Source organism: Peromyscus californicus, unplaced genomic scaffold, assembly GCF_007827085.1.
Source record: "Peromyscus californicus insignis strain IS unplaced genomic scaffold, ASM782708v3 Scaffold_18__1_contigs__length_77618521, whole genome shotgun sequence".
Taxonomy (NCBI): domain Eukaryota; kingdom Metazoa; phylum Chordata; class Mammalia; order Rodentia; family Cricetidae; genus Peromyscus; species Peromyscus californicus.
This window is the reverse complement of record NW_026294480.1, coordinates 30,782,636-30,804,657: the sequence shown is the minus strand read 5'-3', so window position 1 is coordinate 30,804,657 and position 22,022 is coordinate 30,782,636. Positions and strand designations below refer to the sequence as shown.

General features: G+C 45.9%; 1 protein-coding gene across 3 annotated transcripts in view; it reads left to right on the top strand.

The window, feature by feature from the left end:
* Lifr (LIF receptor subunit alpha) overlaps positions 1-22,022 on the top strand; it is a 70,158-nt gene that overhangs the window by 17,415 nt on the left and 30,721 nt on the right. For all 3 annotated transcript variants that reach the window (XR_008219481.1, XM_052743192.1, XM_052743191.1), the window contains exons 2-5: positions 9,725-9,885; positions 12,582-12,696; positions 15,061-15,191; positions 20,384-20,547. Coding sequence is in view for 2 of the 3 variants with exons in the window: in XM_052743192.1 (XP_052599152.1) it covers positions 9,747-9,885; positions 12,582-12,696; positions 15,061-15,191; positions 20,384-20,547 (549 nt within the window). In the remaining variant the exon portion in view is untranslated. The remainder of the gene's footprint in view (positions 1-9,724; positions 9,886-12,581; positions 12,697-15,060; positions 15,192-20,383; positions 20,548-22,022) is intronic.

The window sequence follows — 22,022 nt, the reverse complement described above, 5'->3', positions numbered from 1 at the left end:
TTTGAAATAAGGAGATTTCACTTTTCTTTTCTTTTCTCTTCTCTTCTCTTCTTTTCCTTTCTTCCTTCCTTCCTTTCTTTCTTTTTTTCTTTTTTTAAGATAGCAGAACCCTTTTTCTGGTTCGGAATGGGGAAAGCCTGGAGACACCTCCAGTGCCTGCAGGTGAAGGTGTCTACTCTGTAGACAGCAGCTTTTTCATTCTGAGCCTGCATGAGACAAGACAGCGGTTGAGACTTTTGAAAAGCTGGAAGCTCTGTAACTAGCTGCAGGACACCCTGTCCATTTGGGGTATGAAACAGACAGAGGCACAGGCTGGAAGCTACAGCTCACCTGTCACCGCACTATCCTTGACTAGCCACAACCACTTTGCCTGGCTGGCTTCTGGGTGTGTTTGAGTTTGCACCTGCTCCATTAGGAGCTCAACAAATCAAAAGTGTACTTAGAGTTGGAAGGAGAACACTAAGATGGAAGTAATTTTCCATTTCGTCCCCTCAGCACAGACTAGCGGATCAGCATGTGATTATCAAGTACTCGCGGAGGCAGGTGGCATTTCCCCTAGTAGAGCATTAACCCACTGCTGGTTGCTCCAGGTTACTGACAGGGTGTCCAACGAGAGTACGGTGACTGTAGGGTTGTGTTTGTTTCTTTTGTTTGGATGACATGGGAATTAAGGACAACCTTGAGTCAGAGTCCTGTCATTCCAGAGCTAAAACTGAACCTTCCGACTGTTTGTCTGTGGCCTGGACCCTGCTGCCATCATTTTAGTGACAGGGTAGGGGCTGGAGCCCTGGACCCCTGAGTCTTCTGTTGTGGAGGTCACAGTTGAGTGTGGTGTTCCCGAGCTGAGATTTGTAGGTGGTGCCGAGTTCGGGTTTCCCAGTTCTGCCTCTTCACTGTGTGACCTCCCTGTGCCTCGGTGTCTTATTGTAAAAAGAGGGAGCATAGTGACACTGACTTCAGAGTAGTTGTCATGAGAATGAAGCCAAATAGGGCATTTAAAGAATGTAGAAAGGTGCCTGCCCCTTTATAATGCACATACAGTTCATACGAGTCTGAGAACTCGGAGTTCCTCATTGCCTGGCAGAGGTAACCAGAATCAGCATTTGAGGTGCATTAGAATGATTGCTTAATTAGCATTTCCCCTCCCAGAATTTCTGCAGGCCTTTATGAGCGGGTTTCATCTGTGTATTTAGAAAAGAAACTAACAGCAATATGAGCCAAGGTTGTCATTTCATTTCTAAATGTATGTGGATATCTCACTTCCTGAGACATAAAGGAATAGTAGAGGGACAGTCGAGATATCTAAGTCCTTACTAAGAACGTCTTTTGAGTAAGTTTGGTCCAGTTGTCAAATAAGTCTTGAGTATAAAGTGCTCTCAGATGCAAAAGGGTCATAAGGCAGTGTTCTGTTCAAAGAGTTTAAAAACCAATAGGAAAGAAAGTAGACGGAGGGGGATTATTATTTCCATATTTTGTGATAAACGCGAAAAATGAAAATTAAAGAACAGGTGGTACTTTGCTTGAGATAGGAGGGTTAGCCTCAGAGCCAAGAAGTGTCAATGGTCCTGGAAAGGAGAGAGTGGAGGAGATTGTGGTGTAGAGACACCAGATTGTAACTTTGGCTATAGTATCAGTCCTGTGGGTGGGCCAGCCTCCTGCTGTTTGCTCTGGAGCTTGAAAGAATGGGATGAAGAGAACTGGATGGAGGAGAGAATGGGATGGAGATGTGGCTTCTATGCAAAGCCCTGCATCTCAGAGGAGCTGCCTTGGTGAGGTCCTGGCTGGAGACCTGAAATGAATTAAGTAATAGATTAAGTTCCCCATGCCAGAAGTGATGGGGGTCATGGCACAGGAGATAGAGGAATAGAGGGTGGGTAAAATAAGTGGTGTTTGGGAGTAAACTCGGATATCAGGTGGGAGGGATGAAGAAGGAGTCCAGAGTGACTGTCTTAAGCAATCATGAATTGGCCCGGGGCCTGAGAGAACATGTCTAGAGGGGAAAGTGAATTTCCTTGTGTTTCCTCTTGGATTTTTGAGGACTCCGAGGCATCCAAGTGCCTATGCAGCATCCAAGGATTTTCACATTGCTTTGGGAACGTACTTGAGTGGATTTGTGTAGATAAGCGCACACTTGTCTGGTAAATGGTTAGCCTGTAGCTGGGCAGGCGCCAGTTCTGTGAAACAGATTTGGAAGTCATTAGCGTATGAGTGGTGGTTGAAGCCACAAGAGTGGATAATATTCAGTGAGGGAATAAAGGGTGAGAAGAGCCAGCAATCACCAAGCAAGCTGAGGAGGAGCGCTCCCTGCCGGTGTCAAGAGCTGGAGAGGGACGGGATGGATTCTTTAACACATGTGCTTAATATGTGGTAACAGGTGGGGTGGCTGAGTCTTTGATTCTTGCCATATACCAAAAGTAATTTTATGTGGATTAAAGCCTGAATTGCTGAAAGTCTTAAATGTTCCTAATAGGAACTGGTCCAGGTTGCATGCTTTGGTCAGAATGCAAAACTGGAAAGTGTCGTAAAGTATATGAAGAGGTATTGTGTATGTTATAATAATTCTCCATCAGAAAGAAGGAAATGGTTAATATCCAGCTACTGAGAGAGAAACAAAAGCCAGAATGAGTGATTTAAAAGAAAACATTGCAAATTTCCAAAACAAAACAAAAACAGATGAAGAGGTATTTTTATTATACAGTGAAGGAACTGGCATCATTACAACCCAAGCATTAGATAAGGTTTTTAAAAGAGAGAAGCCTTGGTGGGAGAACACAGAAACAGCTACAGGTTAACTGTCTATAATCCAAAGATCAGAAAACTGAAATCTTCAAACTTGGGAACTTGAAATGTTACCATGATGCCACACGTGGGGAATTCTGCACCCAACAGTCCACAGTCAAAACACAGGGTCACCAGAAAGAACAGTCCAGACTTTGAGACACTCTGGTTCTAGCCGGTTGGATGAGGAGCACTGGGCCTGTTCTGAGGAATGGGGCTGCTCTTGGCTGTGAATTTTATGTTTATAATAATGTGTGCAGGTGCACATACACGGGTGTGCACATGGAGGCCAGGGTCAGCCTCTGGTTTTGTTCCTCAGGGGCTGTCCTCCTTGCTTTTTGGAACAGTGTCTGGCTCTCTCCAGGACCAAGGCTCACAGCTGAGGTTAACCGCCCCGGGAGTCTTAGTGTATCTGCCCCTCCAGCAGTGAGAGCATAAGGATGCCTCGCCATGCCCAGCTTTTAAAGTGGATGTTGGGAATTGAACTCAGGTCCTCATACTTGCATGACATATACTTTACTGACTGAGCTACCTCCTGAGTCCTGGTAGTTTAATAATATTTCACTCCTGTAATAAATGAAAGTTCATTTGTTTAGTAGTGATGTCTTAATATTTATGGAGTCACTTTTAGAGCCTTGCTGAGGTGAGTAACGAGTGAACAGACATTACTCTCGACGGGGATAGAGCTTGTAGGAGACACTAGGAGACACTGTAAGGGATGCATAGGGGCCATGGTTGTGGGGGATGCACTAAACCACTTGGAGCATGTTGTAGCTGGAGAGATTCTCTCCAGGTCCCACCAAGCCCCCGCAGTCCCACAACCCACGTATAAAATAAACACACAGACGCTTATATTACTTAAACTGTTTGGCCTAATGGCTCAGGTTTCTTGTTAACTGTTCTTATATCTTAAATTAACCCATTTCTATAAATCTGTACCTTGCCATGTGTCTCGTGGCTTACCGGCATCTTTACATGTTGCTTGTCATGGCGGCAGCTGGCAGTGTCTCGCTCTCTGCCTTCCTGTTCCCTCAATTCTCCTCTCTGTTAGTCCCGTCTATACTTTCTGTCTGGCTACTGGCCAATCAGTGTTGTATTGATACATAGCGATATCCACAGCACTTCCCCTTTTCTTCTTTTTCAAAAAGGAAGGTTTTAACTTAAACAGCATGTCATATTTAGGGAGCTACTGTGGTGTGGAGGAGGCCCAGAGCCAACCATCTAGAAGGGCCTTGTCCATCACATGAAACCAGCTGTGTGTAGAGGCCCTGGGTAGCCTTGAAAGGATTTTTGAGTACATTCTTGTTTTGATATTCTGGAGTTGACTAATGGACAGGCTTTTGAATTTAACAGAAAGGCCTAAATGGGATGAAAATTAGCCAACTTGTAGAAAATTTTGAAAAATAAAAATCTTGAAGACATGTACTAAAAACTGTTCTTGGGAAGTTGAGATAGAGTAAGACAAAAAATAAAAATATTCTATTTAAATGATAGACTCACATGTTCTTTGGGGGCTGAATATTCTACATTATTCACTCATGATGATGAGTTTTTTTTAAATAACATAACAAAAGTTAAATTTCAGTATTGTTGTCCTGTCTGCAGAATGCTGATTGAAAGTCTGCTACAGTGAGCTCCCTAAGCACTCGCGTGCCTGGAGTATTTTGTTAATGTTTTCACAATGGCCCAGTCAAAAGAGTTACCTAACAATTCAAAATTGCTAGGTCAAAGCCAACTTCATAGGTATTTATGACCTAGAACTTCAGGGACAGATTGGAGAAGTCCTGCGTGTCAACGCAAAAATAAGTCCCTGTTTTGTTCTCCAAGCGACATGATTACTGAAGTGACTTGTAAACCTGTTGGGTACTATGTAGTCTCTCAAACTTTGGAAACAGATTGTACACCACCCTCTTTCCCATTGGTACATAGATCTTTGGGGGGTGGTCCTTGTGGTTTATCTCATCAGTCCCCAAAGAGTCACTGTCACCAAAGGACATCTAACAGGACCAGACGTGGAAGCCGAATAGTATTAGGCTAAGGTTCTTAGGCATGGTAGGCAGACACTGCTTTTCCAGAAAGTCCACAAGCCCCATTGTAGCCCTGTTAGTTTGCTGGGGTACACAGGGTGCCTCAGTGTAAGGTGTCGGAACCACACCTCTAACTTCCATTCCCTCTGTGTGGGCAACACTTGGGCTATCATACGGCCTAATGATAAGAGCAGTATGTGGACCTGTCATTATGCTTATGGGCCACACATCGTGCAGCTTTGACGAGGATGTGACGAGATGGAAACACAGGGACTGCCCTTTTTGTAGGGACTTGGCAGTGACAAGGAACACATTTTTCCTGCCAGAGGTTTCGTAAAAACGGCACCAGGAGGTTACAGAAGTGGATGCCGAGGGAATCCGCCAAGAAAGAAAACAGTGGAAGGTGAGAGGTCCAATGGCTTGCATTTTGAGTTTTGGTGAAGCCTAGAAGGAGATCCCTGCTGGGCATGGAGTGCAGTTTTGAGCCATGTTTTCCTCAGTACGACCCCCTCCCCCTCTCCCTCTTCTCCATTTCCCCTCTCTGATTCTCCCTGCCCCCTTTTTGTAAACCGTGTTCTTCAGAATCCTCCGACGCATGAGTAATGGAGGATGTACCTACCTTTTGCAGTCTTACAGGTCATTTAATACATTTTATCTTCTCAGTCAATAGCGCAGTCTTTTTAAATGAAGTCTGAAGACAATCATTTGTATTTGGAAAAGTGTTCCTTTTAATTTTCAGTGTTAAGACGTTTGGTGTGCATTGCCCACCAAAGACTATGATTGGAAGCATGTCCAAGTGTCTCCTGCATGGTGTCACCTGATGTGGAGAAGGTGCTGTCAAGTCCCTGTGGTATAGGGTAGGGTGTGTGGTGTGTGTGCAAACTCACTCCGCGAGTTCCCCAGAGTGGTGCCTCTCTCTGGACAGAGGATACTGGAGCAGGATGGCAGCCTCCCCTTGACTTGGGTGCCTTGTGACCTCTGTGACTACCTTGTGCTTCTGCTCTGCTGCCCAGTGGGTCAGGAGCTCTGCTCCCCCAAGCTTCTAGCTCAGGATAGTTTCTCCTGTGATTCCTGACAAGGGAGTACCTCACCGTGGTGGAGTTAGAAGAGGCTCTGGGTTTGGACTGAGCAGGTGTTCCAAATGTTTCCCACAGTACCAGGGTTAAGGGCCTACCCGCCCAAGGCACACAGAAGGCCAGCAAGGTGGGAATGCACTCCAGTGACATTTCCTCTTCTCTCTGTTTCAGGAGAAACAGAAACGGACTAAACCAAGTCTATTAGGACCATAGCTGCTGGCTTAAGCTTTACTTTTCTCGGCTCATTTTTCTAATTAGCCTCAGCAGTGAGTCCAAAACCTCATGAACCTGGAGCCAGAATCCACAGTGCTGAGGGCAAAGCAAGGCAGAGTAGATGCATCATTTTCCTGGGAAGGAGCTTGAGGCTTGGGTCACATTAAGGAATGTACATTAAGGACAAATATAGACTTTCTTCTTTCCATGTAACAGTTGGATAAGTTGATTCTATATAATAACTTGTCTTAAAAAGAAGGGTGTAAGAACATTTTAAAATCTTTTAAGATAATTATAGTATACATAGGAAGTAATCTTGGAAGGTATATAATCTGAAGGTGTTTATTTGCTATCTAGAATGCTCCAAAAATAGGAATCAGTTGCCTATGTTTAAAATTTTGCATATTTCATGAGAAATCCCAGATTCCTATCCTATCTTGAAAATCTAACGAATTTAGCAAAACATGCCTGCAGGCTGCCTCCTCTAAACTACCGGGGGACTATGGTTCCCACCTGTCCTCCCATATGCCGTCTGCTTCGACCACCAGATATTTGCAGTAACCCTGTGGCCGCTTTAAGAGACAGCTCTCCAAACTTTGAAAGTTAACTCCTGAAATACTGCAAAACTGTGTTCCTCTCTTAATGGGGGTGGGGGGGTAGGGGGTGTCAGGGGTGTGGTGGGGCAGAACACAGGTTACAGGAGCAAATTCTAACAGTGGTTGGTGCTGCCTGAAGTGAGGAGAGAGATGTTTCTTCACATCTTTTTTATCTGGAAAGTGCATTGGAAGCTTCTAGGGCATGTTGTAATTCTGATCCTCCCCAAGAGTTCATTTGCAAGTCTGGGTTGGAAGGGAAGCTGAGTGTGTTGTTAGCATCTTATGACAGTGTCCAAAGGACTTGATCTCGGGGTTTGAAGTAAGCTTGGAGACAAAGACGTCTCCTTTATTCCCCTGCCCATTTTAAGCTGGTCAGGCATTGTAGATGCCACACTGGTTCCCCTCTGCCGGATCACCTCTTCCTGATGCACGGGGAGTCTCCGGTAGTAGGTGGCTTCACCTGTGCTAGGTCTGTGCCAGACATCTACCCAGCCTTGTGCCCTGCCTGTTCCTGCTGACGGGACTGGAGCATTGTGGCTGGGCTGGACTTTCTGCTGGGGCCCGTAAACACAACTTGCCTCTGGGCTACATTGGTGGAAGCCGAAGCCAGAGGGATTAAGTGATTTGCCCTCAGTCACACTGCTAATTAGTAATGGAGCCAAGATTAGAGGCCCTGTCTGGCAGCACCTGGTCCTGAGCCCGTCCTTCGCCACCTCCTCCCAGCCCCTCTCATCCCTTCTTCCTGGCATCACAATGGAACCCGAGTCTCCCTTCTAGAATAACCGTAGCTGGTAAGGAGGCATTCTCTCAACATATGTTGAGCCATTCCGGCACAGCTGTGTAATTCTGTAACCTCAGCGGGTGCTGTAGACATTCCATGAATACATTTTCATGCTGATAAGTGTGCTGGGTGACATTGATATTGACTAGGAACTTGTTCCCTCATCTAGAAAATAGCCGAACATGTTAGAAGCGTGTGCCTGTACCTCGAGTGTGGCTGGGTTATAATTATCTAAGGTGTCTGAGATTCATTATTGCGTTTTTCACAGTAGTCAACAATAGCCAAGAAGAGAGTGTTCCTTTTTCTGTCAGTGACAAATGTATTCTCTCCAGGCTTTAGTGACTGAGAAGCCGAATCTCTCTTTTCTTTATCAGCTCTCCATCTCTCATGCATTTTCTAATTTTGTTTCTTGATTATTTCGTGTTTTCAATAGGGGTGGGGAGATGGCTCAGTGGTTAGGAGTGTCTAGTCGCTCTTGCAGAAGATTCGAGTTTCATCTCAGCACCCACTGTCAGGCAGCTTAAAACTGCCTGTGACTGTAGGTCCTGGAGGACTGACACCCTCTTCTGGCATCCTCAGGCAGTTATGTGCATGTGGAAACACACACACACACACACACACACACACACACACACACACACACACAGGCAGTTATGTGCATGTGGAAACACACACACACACACACACACACACACACACACACACACACAATAATGATAATAATAAATCTTTTAAAATGTAACATCACTCAGTACCTTTTTAGAGCTGTTTTTGTTTCCAATTACTACATTCATGGCCTGCCTTCCTTGTTCTTATGGCTGCCCCCTTTGCTCACAGGAAACTTGGTGAAGTTTTTGACTTTCCTCTTTTATTAACTTTCTAATGAAAAAAATAAACCTTGCAAATTAAAAACACCACACACTGAAATAACCAGCCTCCAGGTCTATAAGTCTCTGTGAATTTCTATACAGTTAGAGAACTCTGTACCCTATTTAGAGATATTTGCAACATCTTATTGCTGTTTTATTCACTTAGAATCAGCCTAGTTGTCCATTAACAGATAAATTGGTGATGAAAATTTGGGGTGTGTGTGTGTGTGTGTGTGTGTGTGTGTGTGTGTGTGTGTGTGTGTAATGGAATATCATTCAGTTGTAAAGAAAAACGTAATCTTTAGAATTTTGCTGCTTTCCATGTTGGCCTTATTTCTTCTGTGAATAATTTCTGTTTTTCCATTCATCCCAAGTCTCTAGGATATAACGATGTCTCACATTTTAGACATCGTTCCTATGTTTTGTGGTCCTTGGTTTTCTGTGCAGTGTAAAGCTGGCCGCTATTAGGTCTGACCAGATATCAGTGCAGTGGAAGGACCTGTCAGCTGTCAGCTGCGGCTGCAGGGGGATGGGAAGGAGTGTAGTTACTCTAGTGAATCAGTGCTGGAGTCAGCGGCGTCTGTCCATACTGCACTGGCTCTCCCTGGGCAATGTTCTGGAGGACGAGGCTTCTGTTTGGGATGTGGTGTGTGTGTGTGTGGGGGGGGGGACGGACCAGCGCTTGGCTGGAAGCAGGTCTTTGAATCCTGTGGTTTGTACCTCCTATCTCCTTGCCTGCTTCTGAGTGCACCCAGGGATGGTTTAAATCAGCCATCCATTGATTGTTGTGGAGCCACCAAGTCCAGAAGTCACTCTTGTTTCCTCTTTTCCCCTCCCCCACCCCCACAATACGCTGTGAACTTATAGCCCTGACCACGAGCTTTGCACATTCCAACTGCCTTGCATGTGTTTAATGACTTGCTTCTCATAATGAGCTTCGTGGGAAAATGCACTTGCACCTCAGCTTTGCAGAGGAGTGCCTAGGCACAGATTGGTTGGGGGTCCCTTTGAGTAGAGTTGAGGTCACACAGTAAGTGGGGGTATCTAGGGCTGAAACCCAGTCTGTGTTCACATCAGTCAGTGCATTGATGTTAACCTTCCTCTATTAGCAGTATTGGGGTAGAGTGTGGGTACACATGTGTTGGGGTGTAATCTTGAATGGGAAGCCTGTTGTTGGACCGTTGATTGTGGCGAACACCTGAAAGCAGCCTCCACAAGCGGCTTTTGGTGTCTGAGAACCAGAACAGCCGAGCCCGGCTTCTCCACTGAGGAGCGTGCAGCGCTTCGGCAGCGTGTGTCACGACGGCTTCTGGTGTCGTGTACCCAGAGTGAGGTATGTCTTCTGAGCCATTTGGACAGTCCCTGTGTTCCTCTCTCATCCTAGGACTGACTCCGTAGCACAGACGATGGGTGTTTACTCATGGTGGAAGCAGCCATCCTGGATGGCGGACACTAAAAAGATGGGAAGGACTCCAAACTTGCCCCAGCTCCTGTCAGCACTTATGCTTCTGCATCTGACAGCGCAAGTCAATAGTCTGAAGAAGGGTAAGTAAGCCTTGCAGCAGACGGGCAAGCTGCTCTACTGTGAACTACATACGTCCTGTTTCTCTACTGATCTCTTCAGGGTTCTATTGGTTAAAACCCGTTTTCCCCGCAGTCTTTTCCCTGTGTTTTTAGTTTCTTTTTAAAAATATTCTTTTACCCCATACCAATAATAAAGCATGATTCTCACACAGTGATAATGCATTCCTTTAGGATACAGTTCTCTGGGTTTTGACAATGTGCAGTTGCTAACCCCAGGCACCACCCACATCTGGCTGTGTTCCCAAGCACAGAAAATGCCCACTGTGTCCCGGTCGCCAGCCCTTCCCACCCCTGACCCCCCCTTCCAGCAATGCTGCTCTCTGTCTCAAATATTGCCGTGGAAGAAAGTTTTCTGAATGGAATCCCAAGTCTTTTCATGTGTTTCTCCTGTCTTATTTTAAAAACTTTAGGAATGTTCATGCAGATACTGCCTGCCTTATTTCTGTGAAGGATGTTATCCTGCTGCCCACCAGCTTTATTTTGATAGTATTTACACAATTAAAAAGACCTTTCCCCCCATGGTTATTGAGTAAATAACTTGGTTGTGATAACTGCTGGTTTCTAATGTGCACGTTTCTAAGGTGTTTCTGGTTTTTTTTTTTTATATCAACTTATAATGTATGGCAGCAGTGACGATCATGCCTGTAATACATAAAGATAATAAACTTTTTCATAGACACTATAGAGTATGAGATCATTTTTACCCGGTTTTCTCCTCCCTCCTTTCTTTCCTCTTCCCTCTCTCATGTTCCTCTTTTCATTCATCCCTCTCCCCTTCTAACCTTCCTTTTCCTCCTCTCCCCCCCTTTCCCTTTTCCCCACCCTTCCCCACCTTCTGTGCGCTCTTCCTTTCTTTCCAGCTCCATTCCAGGGTGACTTTTCATCGTGTAGTTCTCATGTCCATGCCCATGTGTTCCATCGTGCAGTGCCATGGTACGGGTGTGGGTAGAGACTCCTAGGATTGTAACCGTCCGAGTTGTTTCTTTCCCACTGTGGAAGCCCCCCCCCCCCCCCCCCCCCCCCCCCCCCCCCCCCCCCCCCCCCCCCCCCGCCACACACACACGAGTATTTCCTATAGGCTGGCGTGGGTTCATTGTGTTTGAATGTAGTGGGTTTTGTGGTAATGAAAGGATGGATTGTAGGTTCCCGTGGAGAGGCAGTCTGGTCCAGTGAAGCAGCCCCAGCTGGGAGGGTTTGGTATCCAGCTGGAGTTTTCCTGGAATAATTCTTTTCCTTGGAAGTGAGGCGTTGGTTTGTAGTCTAACCCCACCATTACTGTTCTCCTACGCCACTACTTGGCTTTTATTAGTTACCTTTTAATTTCAAAAACAAAACACATCCCCCTCCCTGCTTCCTGCACACACACCGTTTCTCAGTTGACTACAGTTCTTTGTCTACGGGTGAGGCCTTGTGAGAGTCCCTCTTCCCTGTTAGTGTATCTATCGGTGTCTTCCTTGTTCAGGTCATGATTCAGCAGTCCACGTGGATGAGATCTCATGGGTGTAGCTTCTTACATTTCTAGGAGATGCAATCTCCCAGCAAACTCCCGATACAGTCTCCCAGCAAACTCCCGGTGGCCATCCTTTACAGTCTTTCCACCCCTTCCTCAGCAACGACCCCTGAGCCGCAGGTGCAGGAGTTGCTTTGTGAATGTTTTGGACCTCACCGGGTTTCTTAGCCCTTTGTTTTGATCACTTGTGGTTTTCTTTAATGGTCTCTACCTGTTGCGAAGAGACGTTTCCTTGATGAGGGATAAGGACTCACTGGGCTTATCTGTGAGCAGCATAAGGACGCACATTTGGAGTGTCGTCGGGGCTTGTGTGCTGGTTTAGCGAAGTGGCGGTTGTCAGCTGTCCTAAATGATCCGTGATTTCAGGCGCTCTGGGCAGTTGGCTGGATTTCCAGCGGCAGGCATGGTTTTCCTCTCGTGGAGTGGGGTTTAAGTCCAATTAGAGAGCGCTTAGTTCCTGCCAATATATGTGAGAATGGGAGAAATAGTTTTACCCAGGGAAGAGCATACCAACTGATTAACTGGCAGCAAATGGTCGGCCTTGAAAACTTCACGTAAAGGTAATGTTATATGGACTGAGTACGAGGTTGCACTTAAGTATTCAAGAATATATATATATATATATATATATATATGTGTGTGTGTGTGTATATATATATAAAACATATGTATGTAACATACATATATAGCATACAAATACATATAACAACAATTAGCAACAATTGAAGAGAGAGGGGCCATAAATTTGAAAGAGAGCAAGGGGAAGATACTTGGGAAGGTTTAGAGGGAGGTGAGGAAAGGGGGTAGTGATATGGTTGTATTATAAACTTAAGAAATTTAAAAATGTATTCTTTAAAAAAAAAAAAAACCCACAAAAAGAAGAGTTAGAAAAACAGCTGTAGGGTTGGGAATTTGGCTCAGTGGTAGAGGGCTTGCCCAGCAAGTGCAAGGCCCTGGGTTCAATCCTTAGCTCCAGGGAAAAAAAAAACAAAAACAAACAGCTATAAAGTAGTATGCTACGGCTGAGATCCTTTCTCCATAGGCCCAGAGAGTCCTTTTCTCACCACTGAGACGCTCACAGTGTCCCCGAGAGAGTCCCTCTGTGTGCTCTGTATTGTACGTGTACATGTTGTCTTTCCTCCTGCAGGGGCAATTGAAGATTTCAAATGTACAACCAACAATATGCAGGTGTGGGACTGCGCATGGACAGAACTCTCTGGGGTCAGCCCCGGAACTGTTAAAGAAGTTTGTTTTAAAGACAGGTAATGAAACCCTGGGGTCCGTCCAAAGCTGCAATCCACAGCTTCCTCCCTGGCTATTTTAGACTGTGACCGTTTTGTTCCTAGATCTTTAAAGGACGTTTTTTCACTCAATCTTCTATTTCCTAAAAATTCTAAGTCTCCCACTGGTCTAGATGGAAACAAAAGGCCTCTGGCCAAAAGTTGGTTTCTTTCATTGTATGCAGAGTGAAAGTGGAGCACCACCCACAGTGTACTGATCTGCTCAGGGTGCTGTACAGGTCCACTCCAAGCCAGTGTCTGCCTCTGTCACATCCAAGTCTGTGTCTGACAGAAAAATGCCAGCAACAGGGACAGCAGCTCCACACACAGATGTTGACTCTCAGGGACGTGGCCTGGGTGTGGGCAGTTCAGGGCTGGCACAGTTGTTGATGAACCTGTCCTTGCTGGATGGTTCCTTTGCCATCTTTTGCCTGCAATTTCATGGTTCAAGGTGATGCATGAGAAGCAGCCCTGCATTTGAAGAAAGGAAGGATGGTTTTCTTTTTAGAAGACTCATAAGAAGTCCCACAAAACCCTTAGGCTGACACTGGCCAGATCTTGTCAGATGGCTAATATGTCTGGCTCCTCAGGAGTCTTGGAGATAAGTTCTCCTAGCCGGGTGGCAATGTCCAGTAAGCAGTGGGTCCATGTAATTAAGGAGGAGGGTGAAATGGGTCTTGGGAGGTAGGGGAAGGCTTTCAACATCACCTTATAGCTCAAGTAAATCTTGGGTGGGCTTAACAGTAGAGTGGAGGCCTACACAGTGCCCCCAGCTTTTCCAAAATCCCAGCCAGACAATGAATCACTTATCACAGCAAGCTTTTCCCCAAGTCCCAGTTTGCTAACAAGTGGTCCTGAGATAAGCGGACATAATGTGGTTAAACACAGTTAGATATTCTCCTTCAGTGTGCATTTTCTAAGTATTATTGCAAGCAGTGGGATGATTTATCAGTTAAGAGGAGTTGGAGTAGGTTGTAGAAACAGCCTTCAAACCCCTGTGTTTTGCTCATGAAAATGAAGGGCTGTTTTCTACTTATGTTCTTATGTCAGCTGGGATTTCCACCGCAAGCCTCTTTGTATTAGGAGGTCGTTGGAAGGGAAGAGAAGAGGTAAAGTTTATGCTAACTTTTAGAACTTTCTTCCTGAAGTGGGTAGCTGTGACTCTGATTCAGACTTTTCTGACCACGTAAAGTCACACGGCCATTCCTTGTTCTCAGAGGGGCAGAGGACATTCTTACCTGGAGCCCAGGGGAGGAGATCTTGGAACCCTGGGTATGAAGGCTGGCTGTGGCACACTGGGAAGAAACTTAGGTCCTGCTCACCAGGGGCTCACAACAACTCACAGCAGTACTGTGGGCAGCTTGCTGACTGAAGTGGAATGTGACTTTCGAAGGAGCAGAGACCATGGAATGTGACAGAAAACACAAGGGCAGCTTCCTTTGCAGAAAGAGAGCAAGATGTCGTACTCCCGATGAATCCACGAAATGGAGTGGTTTGGAGACTCCTGATGGCTTCGGGTCATAAGTCAAAAGAAGCGAGCCTGGAGTCCAAAGTCTAAGCAAATGATGAGAGAAGGTTGCCCTCAGTGGGAAGTTCTTTTTTTTTTTTTTTTTTCCGAGACAGGGTTTCTCTGTGTAGCTTTGCGCCTTTCCTGGAGCTCACTCTGTAGCCCAGGCTGGCCTTGAACTCACAGAGATCCGCCTGGCTCTGCCTCCCAAGTGCTGGGATTAAAGGCGTGCGCCACCACTGCCCCGGCGAGGCCTGGGAAGTCCTTATTAGTAAAAGTAAGAGTGGAAATATGGCCCACAGAGAAACAAGGACTGTGAAACCAGAGAGGAGAACAGCGGTTGTCTGAGAGACTCTTCGGTCCAGAGGGGACTGGAGGCCTTTCCCAAGCCAAGCGAAGTTTTGTTAGAGAAAACCCTGACTCCAAGCAGAGCCGTGGGTAAGAAGAGAGGGTGTGTGCAAAAGGACCTCTGTGTCCAGTCTTTCTTCTTCCCCCCGGCCTCTGCTGAGCCCTGCCTCTAGTGTGATGGTCCATCCATGTTCTGTGCTGAAGGGAACAGCATGTGGGGCTGAGGCTGCCCTGGCAAGGCTGAGGTGGGCTTTGAACAGTGCCGAGACGTCAAGGTTCCTCAGAGAACCACCTCTGCTTGCTCTGTGCTCTCTGGTCACTTTTCCTCCCGTTACCATGAACTCCTCTGTTTGGTCTTAGCGTACAGTACATACAACCCAACACTACGCAAAGGTGTAGGGTATTCTCTAGGGCTTGTTACGCTAGTCAGGTTTTTGTGAGCACGGCCCTGTGTTTATCTGCTGTTTAAAGTTCCATCTCTTTCCTTACAGGCTCCGTTCTTGCCGTCGAGTAGAGACAACAAACATTAAAATTCCAGCTCTTTTACCTGGCGATCATGAAGTAACCATAAATTACATAAATGGCTTTCAAAGTAAAGTCACGCTGAATGAAAAAGATGTTTGTAAGTATTTAAACGAGATTGTTGTTCGGTTCATTATCATCGCGGGCACTTGCTTTTTGTCTTGGAGACGGGAGCTTGCTATGTATCCCAGCTGGCCTCGAGCTGGTGATTTCCAGCCCCAGGCTCCGAGGATCAGGGTGAGAGGTTTTTGTCTCCACGCTGGCTGGAAATTAGTTTTAAATGGAACGAAGTCACTGTTAATACCGTGGTGCTGGGGAGCTGGCGCAAACCTGTGATTATTTGAATTTCATTTTATGTTGCTGCTTCCACTCACTCAGTGTCCTTGCTGAAGGAAGGAAGCAAACGTGTCTTCCAGCCACAGTAGGTGACGCTGAGGTCCTTCCCTCGCTTAGTTACTGGCCTGGCTCACTTTGCCTCGATGCCTGCATATGTCCCGGCATTTCTCGGGTGTGCTTTGTTCTGGGAGTGTAGCCTCTGGCTGCCCCAGAGGTGACCCCATCCCACTGCTCACTCACATTTGGGCATGCTGTAGTTTTGTTTTTTGGGTTTTTTTTTTTTGGGGGGGGTTGGTTTTTCAAGACAGGGTTTTCAGTGTAGTTTTGGTGCCTGTCCTGGATCTCGCTCTGTAGACCAGGCTGGCCTCGAACTCACAGAGATCCGCCTGGCTCTGCCTCCCGAGTGCTGGGATTAAAGGCGTGCGCCACCACCGCCCGGCACATGCTGTAGTTCTTTGTGGCAATTTCCCTCAATTGAATTCATAGTCCAGTGTGTATGTTAGATGTATACCGTGTATCTTCTCCACAGGAAGTATATCCTTTGAGGGAAGGGACAGGGACTTTGTGCTCTGCCCTGTGCACAGGTATTTAAACAGCTAGGACATTGGCCACCGGTATACAGGAAGCCCAGAGACAACTCAGGGAGACAGAGATGGAACTGGACATTCACGGGTTTCTCACACGGCAGCAAAGAGTTTCATTAGTTTGTGACCAGTGATAGGATGGCGTTGTAATAACGTGATGAACTGTAGAAGGCTACTGACTTACAGGCAGTGGTAAGAAGGAAAGCAAGCTAACTCTGATTCATCCAGTTCTGGGGAGTGGTTATGTCTTGGGGAAGATCTCTGTCTACCTAGGCATTGGAAAGAATAATAACAGAGGCTCTCCCGACACAGTCGCTCTTGACTGCTGGCTGGTGGAGGTAGAGCATTTGCCATGCGGACCTGGCAATTGGAGTTCGGTCTCCCAAGTCACGGTAGAGAGGAAGGAGAGAATAGATTCCCCAAGTCGTCCTCTGACCTGCACACGTGTGTTGGTCTCTGTGTGTGGGAGGGGGCGGGGAGGGGGATGCTATCCAGGACATTTTGTCAATTTAAATTCCTTTCTATATGGTCAGTTCTGAGTTTTTAGAGAGCAAGTTAAAATTGTCCTCAGATGTCTGGTTTGGTCCAAAAGACAGGTAGACTGCAGTTCATGCGGCCCCTGGGCAGCTCGCTTTGCTGTTATGAAGAGAAGGAAGAGTGGGTTTTTCCCTCTGAAATCCTTTCATTTGTAATCACGGCCTTCACTGCCTCTCAGTGGAAATAGGGAGGGTGACCTATGTTCTACAGCCACCCACCTGCTAAAGAGTAAATTACATGGATTTCTGAGGAAAGGAAGGATCTTTTCTTTCTTCTTTTTGCTCTACATATTGAAATGTTTTATTTAAAAATACTTTTTCATACGATGTATTTGGATCGTCTTTCTTCTCCCCCAAGTCTTCCCAGATCACCACCTCCCTGATCACCCTAATTCATGTTTTTTTGTGTTCTCTCTCTCTCAAAAATCAAACAAACAAAAGAAAAAAAGAAATCAAAACAAAAACAAACAAAACCTCCCAAAGCGCACAAAAGACATGGAGTCCATTCTGTTTTGGGCAACTCTTCCTGGACCTGGAGCCTGCCCTGGGGTATGGGTGATATCCCCAGTGACACTCCACTGGAGAACACTGGTTTCCCCTTTCCCATCCAGGAGCAATTGCACATAGCTTCTTGATTAGGGGGTGGGGCTTTGTGTCCACTTCCCCTTGTCAGTACTGCAATCTTGTCTCACGTGAACCTGTGCAGGTCTCCTGCATGCGGTCACTCTCTGACTTGATACATGCTTCCGTCCTGTTGTGTCTGGAAGGTGGTGTTTTCTTCAGCCAGTCCACCACTTCCGGTTCTTACAGTCCTTCTGCCTCTTCTTTTACATAGATCCCCGATCCTTGTGGGGAGGGGTTTGATAAAGACATCCCATTTAGGACTGAGTGCTCCAAAATTTCTCACTCTCTGAACATTGTCCAGTTGTGGGTCTCTGTGTTAATTACTATCTACCGCAAGAAGAAGCTTTTCTGATGAGCATCGAACAGTGCTCTCATCTATGGGTATAGCAATAAGTCATTTTATTGCCATGATCTTTAGGAGAATAATAGTGGTAGGTTTTTTCCCTAGGTCCCGTGACTTACCTAGTCTCAGGTTCTTTGCCACTTTAGAATGCCACGTATGGGTTCCATCTCATGGAGTAGGCCTTAAAATTCCAATCAGAATGTGGTTGGTTACTCCCATAACCTTTGTGCCACTAACGTACCAGTGTATCTTGCAGGTAGGTTGCTGTTGTAGGTCACAGGTCTTGTATTTGGAAATTTATGATTACTTTTCTCCTCCAGTAGTGTGCAGAAGTATCTTCCAGTACCACAAATGCTAGTCATTAGGGGTGAAACTTCTAGTTGGGTACAGCTCAATTTCCCCATGTTCTATGACATAAGGAAGTTGTGTCTTCAGCAACAGGGCCTTACCATCTCATTATGAGGGTAACCACTAGAGCTGGCAATAGTCTGTGATGTTTGGGGTGGTGGGTGTGGGACTTCTTTGGCCAATGACTCAATAAGATATAACCCATTTCTAGCATTGGAGGTTTTCCTTTCTTGTTGGCCTAATATGTCTGGTTGGGGCATTGTCTCCCCCATTGTACGGTGGCCCCTTTTCCATTCCATTCATATATGTTTGTATTTTTTGGAAGCTTCTACAGTGGTAGGTTTCTGTAATGGCGTGTCAAAAGGCATTTAGTGTTAGTTGTAGGAAGAAAAGCGTCCTTCCTGGGTTGGCACTGCTACAGTTCAGGATGCCCATTTCGTCATGTTGAAGTCACTACACCGATAGTTTGAATCACCCTTGGATGCTGCTAGCGCTGTCCTGATCATGCTGGCCCCTGAAGCAGCCCTCCCTCAGCACCAGCTCCACTTTGCGCTTCTCATTTACTCATGTGCTCACCTTCTCATGCAGCTTCTACTTCGGGGTTCTCTGTGAAGCGTGCTCCAAGCCCCTGTGTAGCTGACATGCTGCTGACTTGGTTACATAGCGCAGACTTTAAATCCACACACCACAGATCACGGAGGGCTCTAAATATTAAGTCTGGTGTAAAATGCTGTGTGCAGCAGATTTTAGTAAGACCAAATTTTACCAACGTATTTTTAGGCTCCAAGACCGACAGATGAATAATGGTTTATTCTGCCGTTTTTGTTTTTTTTTTTTCCTGTGTTTGGCAGCCAGCCAACTTACCCTAAACATTTACTCCTGCGGTTTCTCACTTACCGTGACTTTATTTAGTGGCCCTTGAATTTCATAAGAAGTGACTAGAAGCGAGAGAAGAAAGGGCATGTCTCTGGACTTCCTCTAACTTATCTTCACATGCCTAACACTGGAGGAAGAATCTTGCAAGGGCATCTGTTTCTGTTTCTGTCCCTGGCGAACCCAAGTGGACCTCATTCCCCGCTGATCTGAGGCTTTTGGTCATGTGCCGTGGGCAGGGGTTTTGAAGACATGAGGATTACTTTTCCTGCTACCTCATTTCACTACAGCTTCCCTTCCCACATGCCCGAGTTCTTGAGCTATCTTTTACTTTCTATAATTCAGTATGAGAGCCCCAGCCTTCCCAAACCTCCTGCAGTGAGCCCAGATGAACCCTTCCTTCTACGGATTGCCCTGGCCAAGGTGTTTTAACACAGCAGTAGAAAAGCAGCTTTAATATAAAAGAACCATCCCCTCGCCCCTGACTGTGTGCACGCCTTCCTTCTCCGGAACTCTGTCTTCTTTGGACGGTTTGACACCTGCTGCTTCTCAGCTCCGTGGTCCTGCGTTTCATCTCTTTTCCTCCACATTGAGCTCTTTCCATTTCTGATTCTTGCTGGTGTGACCAACTCCTTAAAGGTGTTGTTCACAGCCTTTATATCTGTGGCCACATTCCTTTCTTCAGCCCCACCCAGCAAGCTCCTCAGGGTTCCATACATTGGTTCCGCTGGTTGTTCTCCCAGAGCAGACGGCAGAACATTCTGCCTGCCTCTCTCCTTCCTGGCACTGCCATCCCCAGCCAACAGCTGGCATCGTCCCATGGCCTTTCGTGCCATTCCCTTTCTGCTGCTTCCTGGGAGCTTGTGGGGACCTCGGAGAGAAATCTTCATTATTTCTCTCTCTTCATGGTGACTCCTTCATTCCCCTGATCCAGTCATTTCTTCCAAGCAGATTTCTGTCTTTTCCCTTATTTGACATTATAACCCATAGCCTCCGGCTTTAGCCAAGATTTCTCCAGCACTGCCCCGGCTGATGGGCTTGTGTCTATCCCAGGCCCCTGCACACTGTGCTGAACACTGCCAAGCCAGCCTCTCCCAGCTCCTTGTCCGCTGCCCCTCTTCACAGTTAGCCTTTGGCTTCTGCACTCAGTGCCAAGATCATTAGAACAGTCTCTGGTGTTTGATGACACCCACAGCTTGGAGCAGCCCTCTGAATTCTTTAAGTGGGTGGTGTCTCCTCATATGAGGGGCTCGGCTGCGGGGAGACAAGTGAGAAGCTGAGAGAGCACATAGACCCTTTCCCAGCTGTCCATTTTTCTTTTTTCTTTTTAGGCTCAGCCTGCTGACACCCCAAACAAGCTCTTTCACTGCTCTCTTGCAGGTCTCCTACGAGGAGGAGGTAACACTAGAGTGTTGTGGGGACCCTGCTGCTCTCTGCAGTGGGAAATGTGTTAGGTCTCTGAAGCAGCCAGCTGACTGTTTTCTCAGGTTTGTCCCGTTAATCACCGGGAGCTGGCTGTACAAATAAAAACGTGTTGTGTGTTTTGCCCCCCGCCCCCGTTTAGAAGTCACTGATAAATTGAAGTACAGTATGAAAGATCCCTTACTTCCCTGACTAAAAGTTTTTGCTTTTCTTTTCCTATTTGAAGCTTTATTTCCAGCTACTCCTGAGATTTTGAGTTTGTCTGCTAACTTCTCGACCTCCACGTTACTCCTGAAGTGGAATGACGGAGGTTCTGCTCTGCCACACCCCTCGAATGCCACCTGGGAAATTAAGGTCCTCCAGAATACGAGTGCGGAACCCATCAAATTAGTAAGTTGGGACAAAAATACATTTCCCCGGGATACTAAAGAAACCACACAGCTTTTAAAGCTTTCCAGGCGGCACCCCTGAGTTTGGAGGTTATTGAAGAAATACATCGTATATCTTTCAGGGTTCTTTAAAAACCACTCGTGGGTGGGCAGGATAGCTCAGGGGTGAAAGCATGAGCCATACAAGTCTGATTGCTGGAGTCTGATCCTGGAACCTGTAGTGGGAGCAGAACCGAATTCTGGAAGATGTCCTCTGACTTCCACATATACACTGGCAAATGCATGCCCACACTTACACATACACACAGATAATAACAAAAAAATAAAAGTAATTTTTTTTAATCGCTTGTGTAATTGAAAGTTTAAGAAATTAAGGGAGAGCTATTCCCTCATTCTACCACTTGGATACAGTAAATGCCCAGCCTTTTAAATACACACACCCTTGCATAAATGAAATTAAAGCTTATTTTCAGTTTATTTTATTCAATCTGTTATCTTTGTCTACTGTTATACATAAAGTAAATATTTAAAACATTTACCCATAATAACAATAAAATAATAATTGAGAAATGAGCAAGCTTTAAGTTACCAGTCTGAAGCATCGTTATGTTTTTCCTGTGCTTTTCCTTTCTTCCTCTCTCTACTCACTATTTCAGTGGTTTTTCTATGACTTACACCTACTTTATTCTTATTCTAAGACAGAGGGACAGGTATGAAAAGCCGGACAGGTGGCATGTGGATACCAGCATGAGAGGAGTGCTAAGCAGTGGTGTTTCATTTCAGGCACATACTGTATACAACTACAGACAGTGTTCCATACACCCCAAGATGGGTAGAGGGAGGCCCTGAGCTGTCCAGAACTGCTCTCCCCGCATTTCCCACTTGGCTCTCCTTGGGAACAAGCTTGTATTTGTATATTGAGACCGGGCACCACTGTAATTTACAGTACTCCCACCTCAACCTTCCTACTGCTAGATTACAGCTGTGTTTAACTCCATTAGCTGATCCTTTCCATCAGTTCTCTCCATTTTCCCAAATAACATACTTACATTGCTATTTCTTTATAGTTTTCAGCAGAGTTTTATTAACTGCCCCAGTGGAAGATGGGAGGCCTTTCTTCTTTCTTTTACTAACTCATCATGTCTCTGGTTCCCTGGCCTCCTGGCTCCCTGGTTCCCTGGTTCCTTCCTCTCTTCCCACCCCACTTTCCCAACTTCTTCAGATATAGTTGAACTATTACAGGTGGACTAATATTCTTAGTATTACAGTTATATAAATACTAGTTTCAACCTTACCTTTACTGTGGAACCTCTTGTATCTTACTAAGTTTTCTTTTATAACTTAATTCAATACCAGTTTCTCTGTGGGTCATATGAATGTCCTTAGAATGTTCCGATATACTAGGTATTTCTTTTTCCTGTTTGTCTTTGTGTGTAAATCTATCTGCGGCCCTCCTCTCTAGACACGGATGGCGTT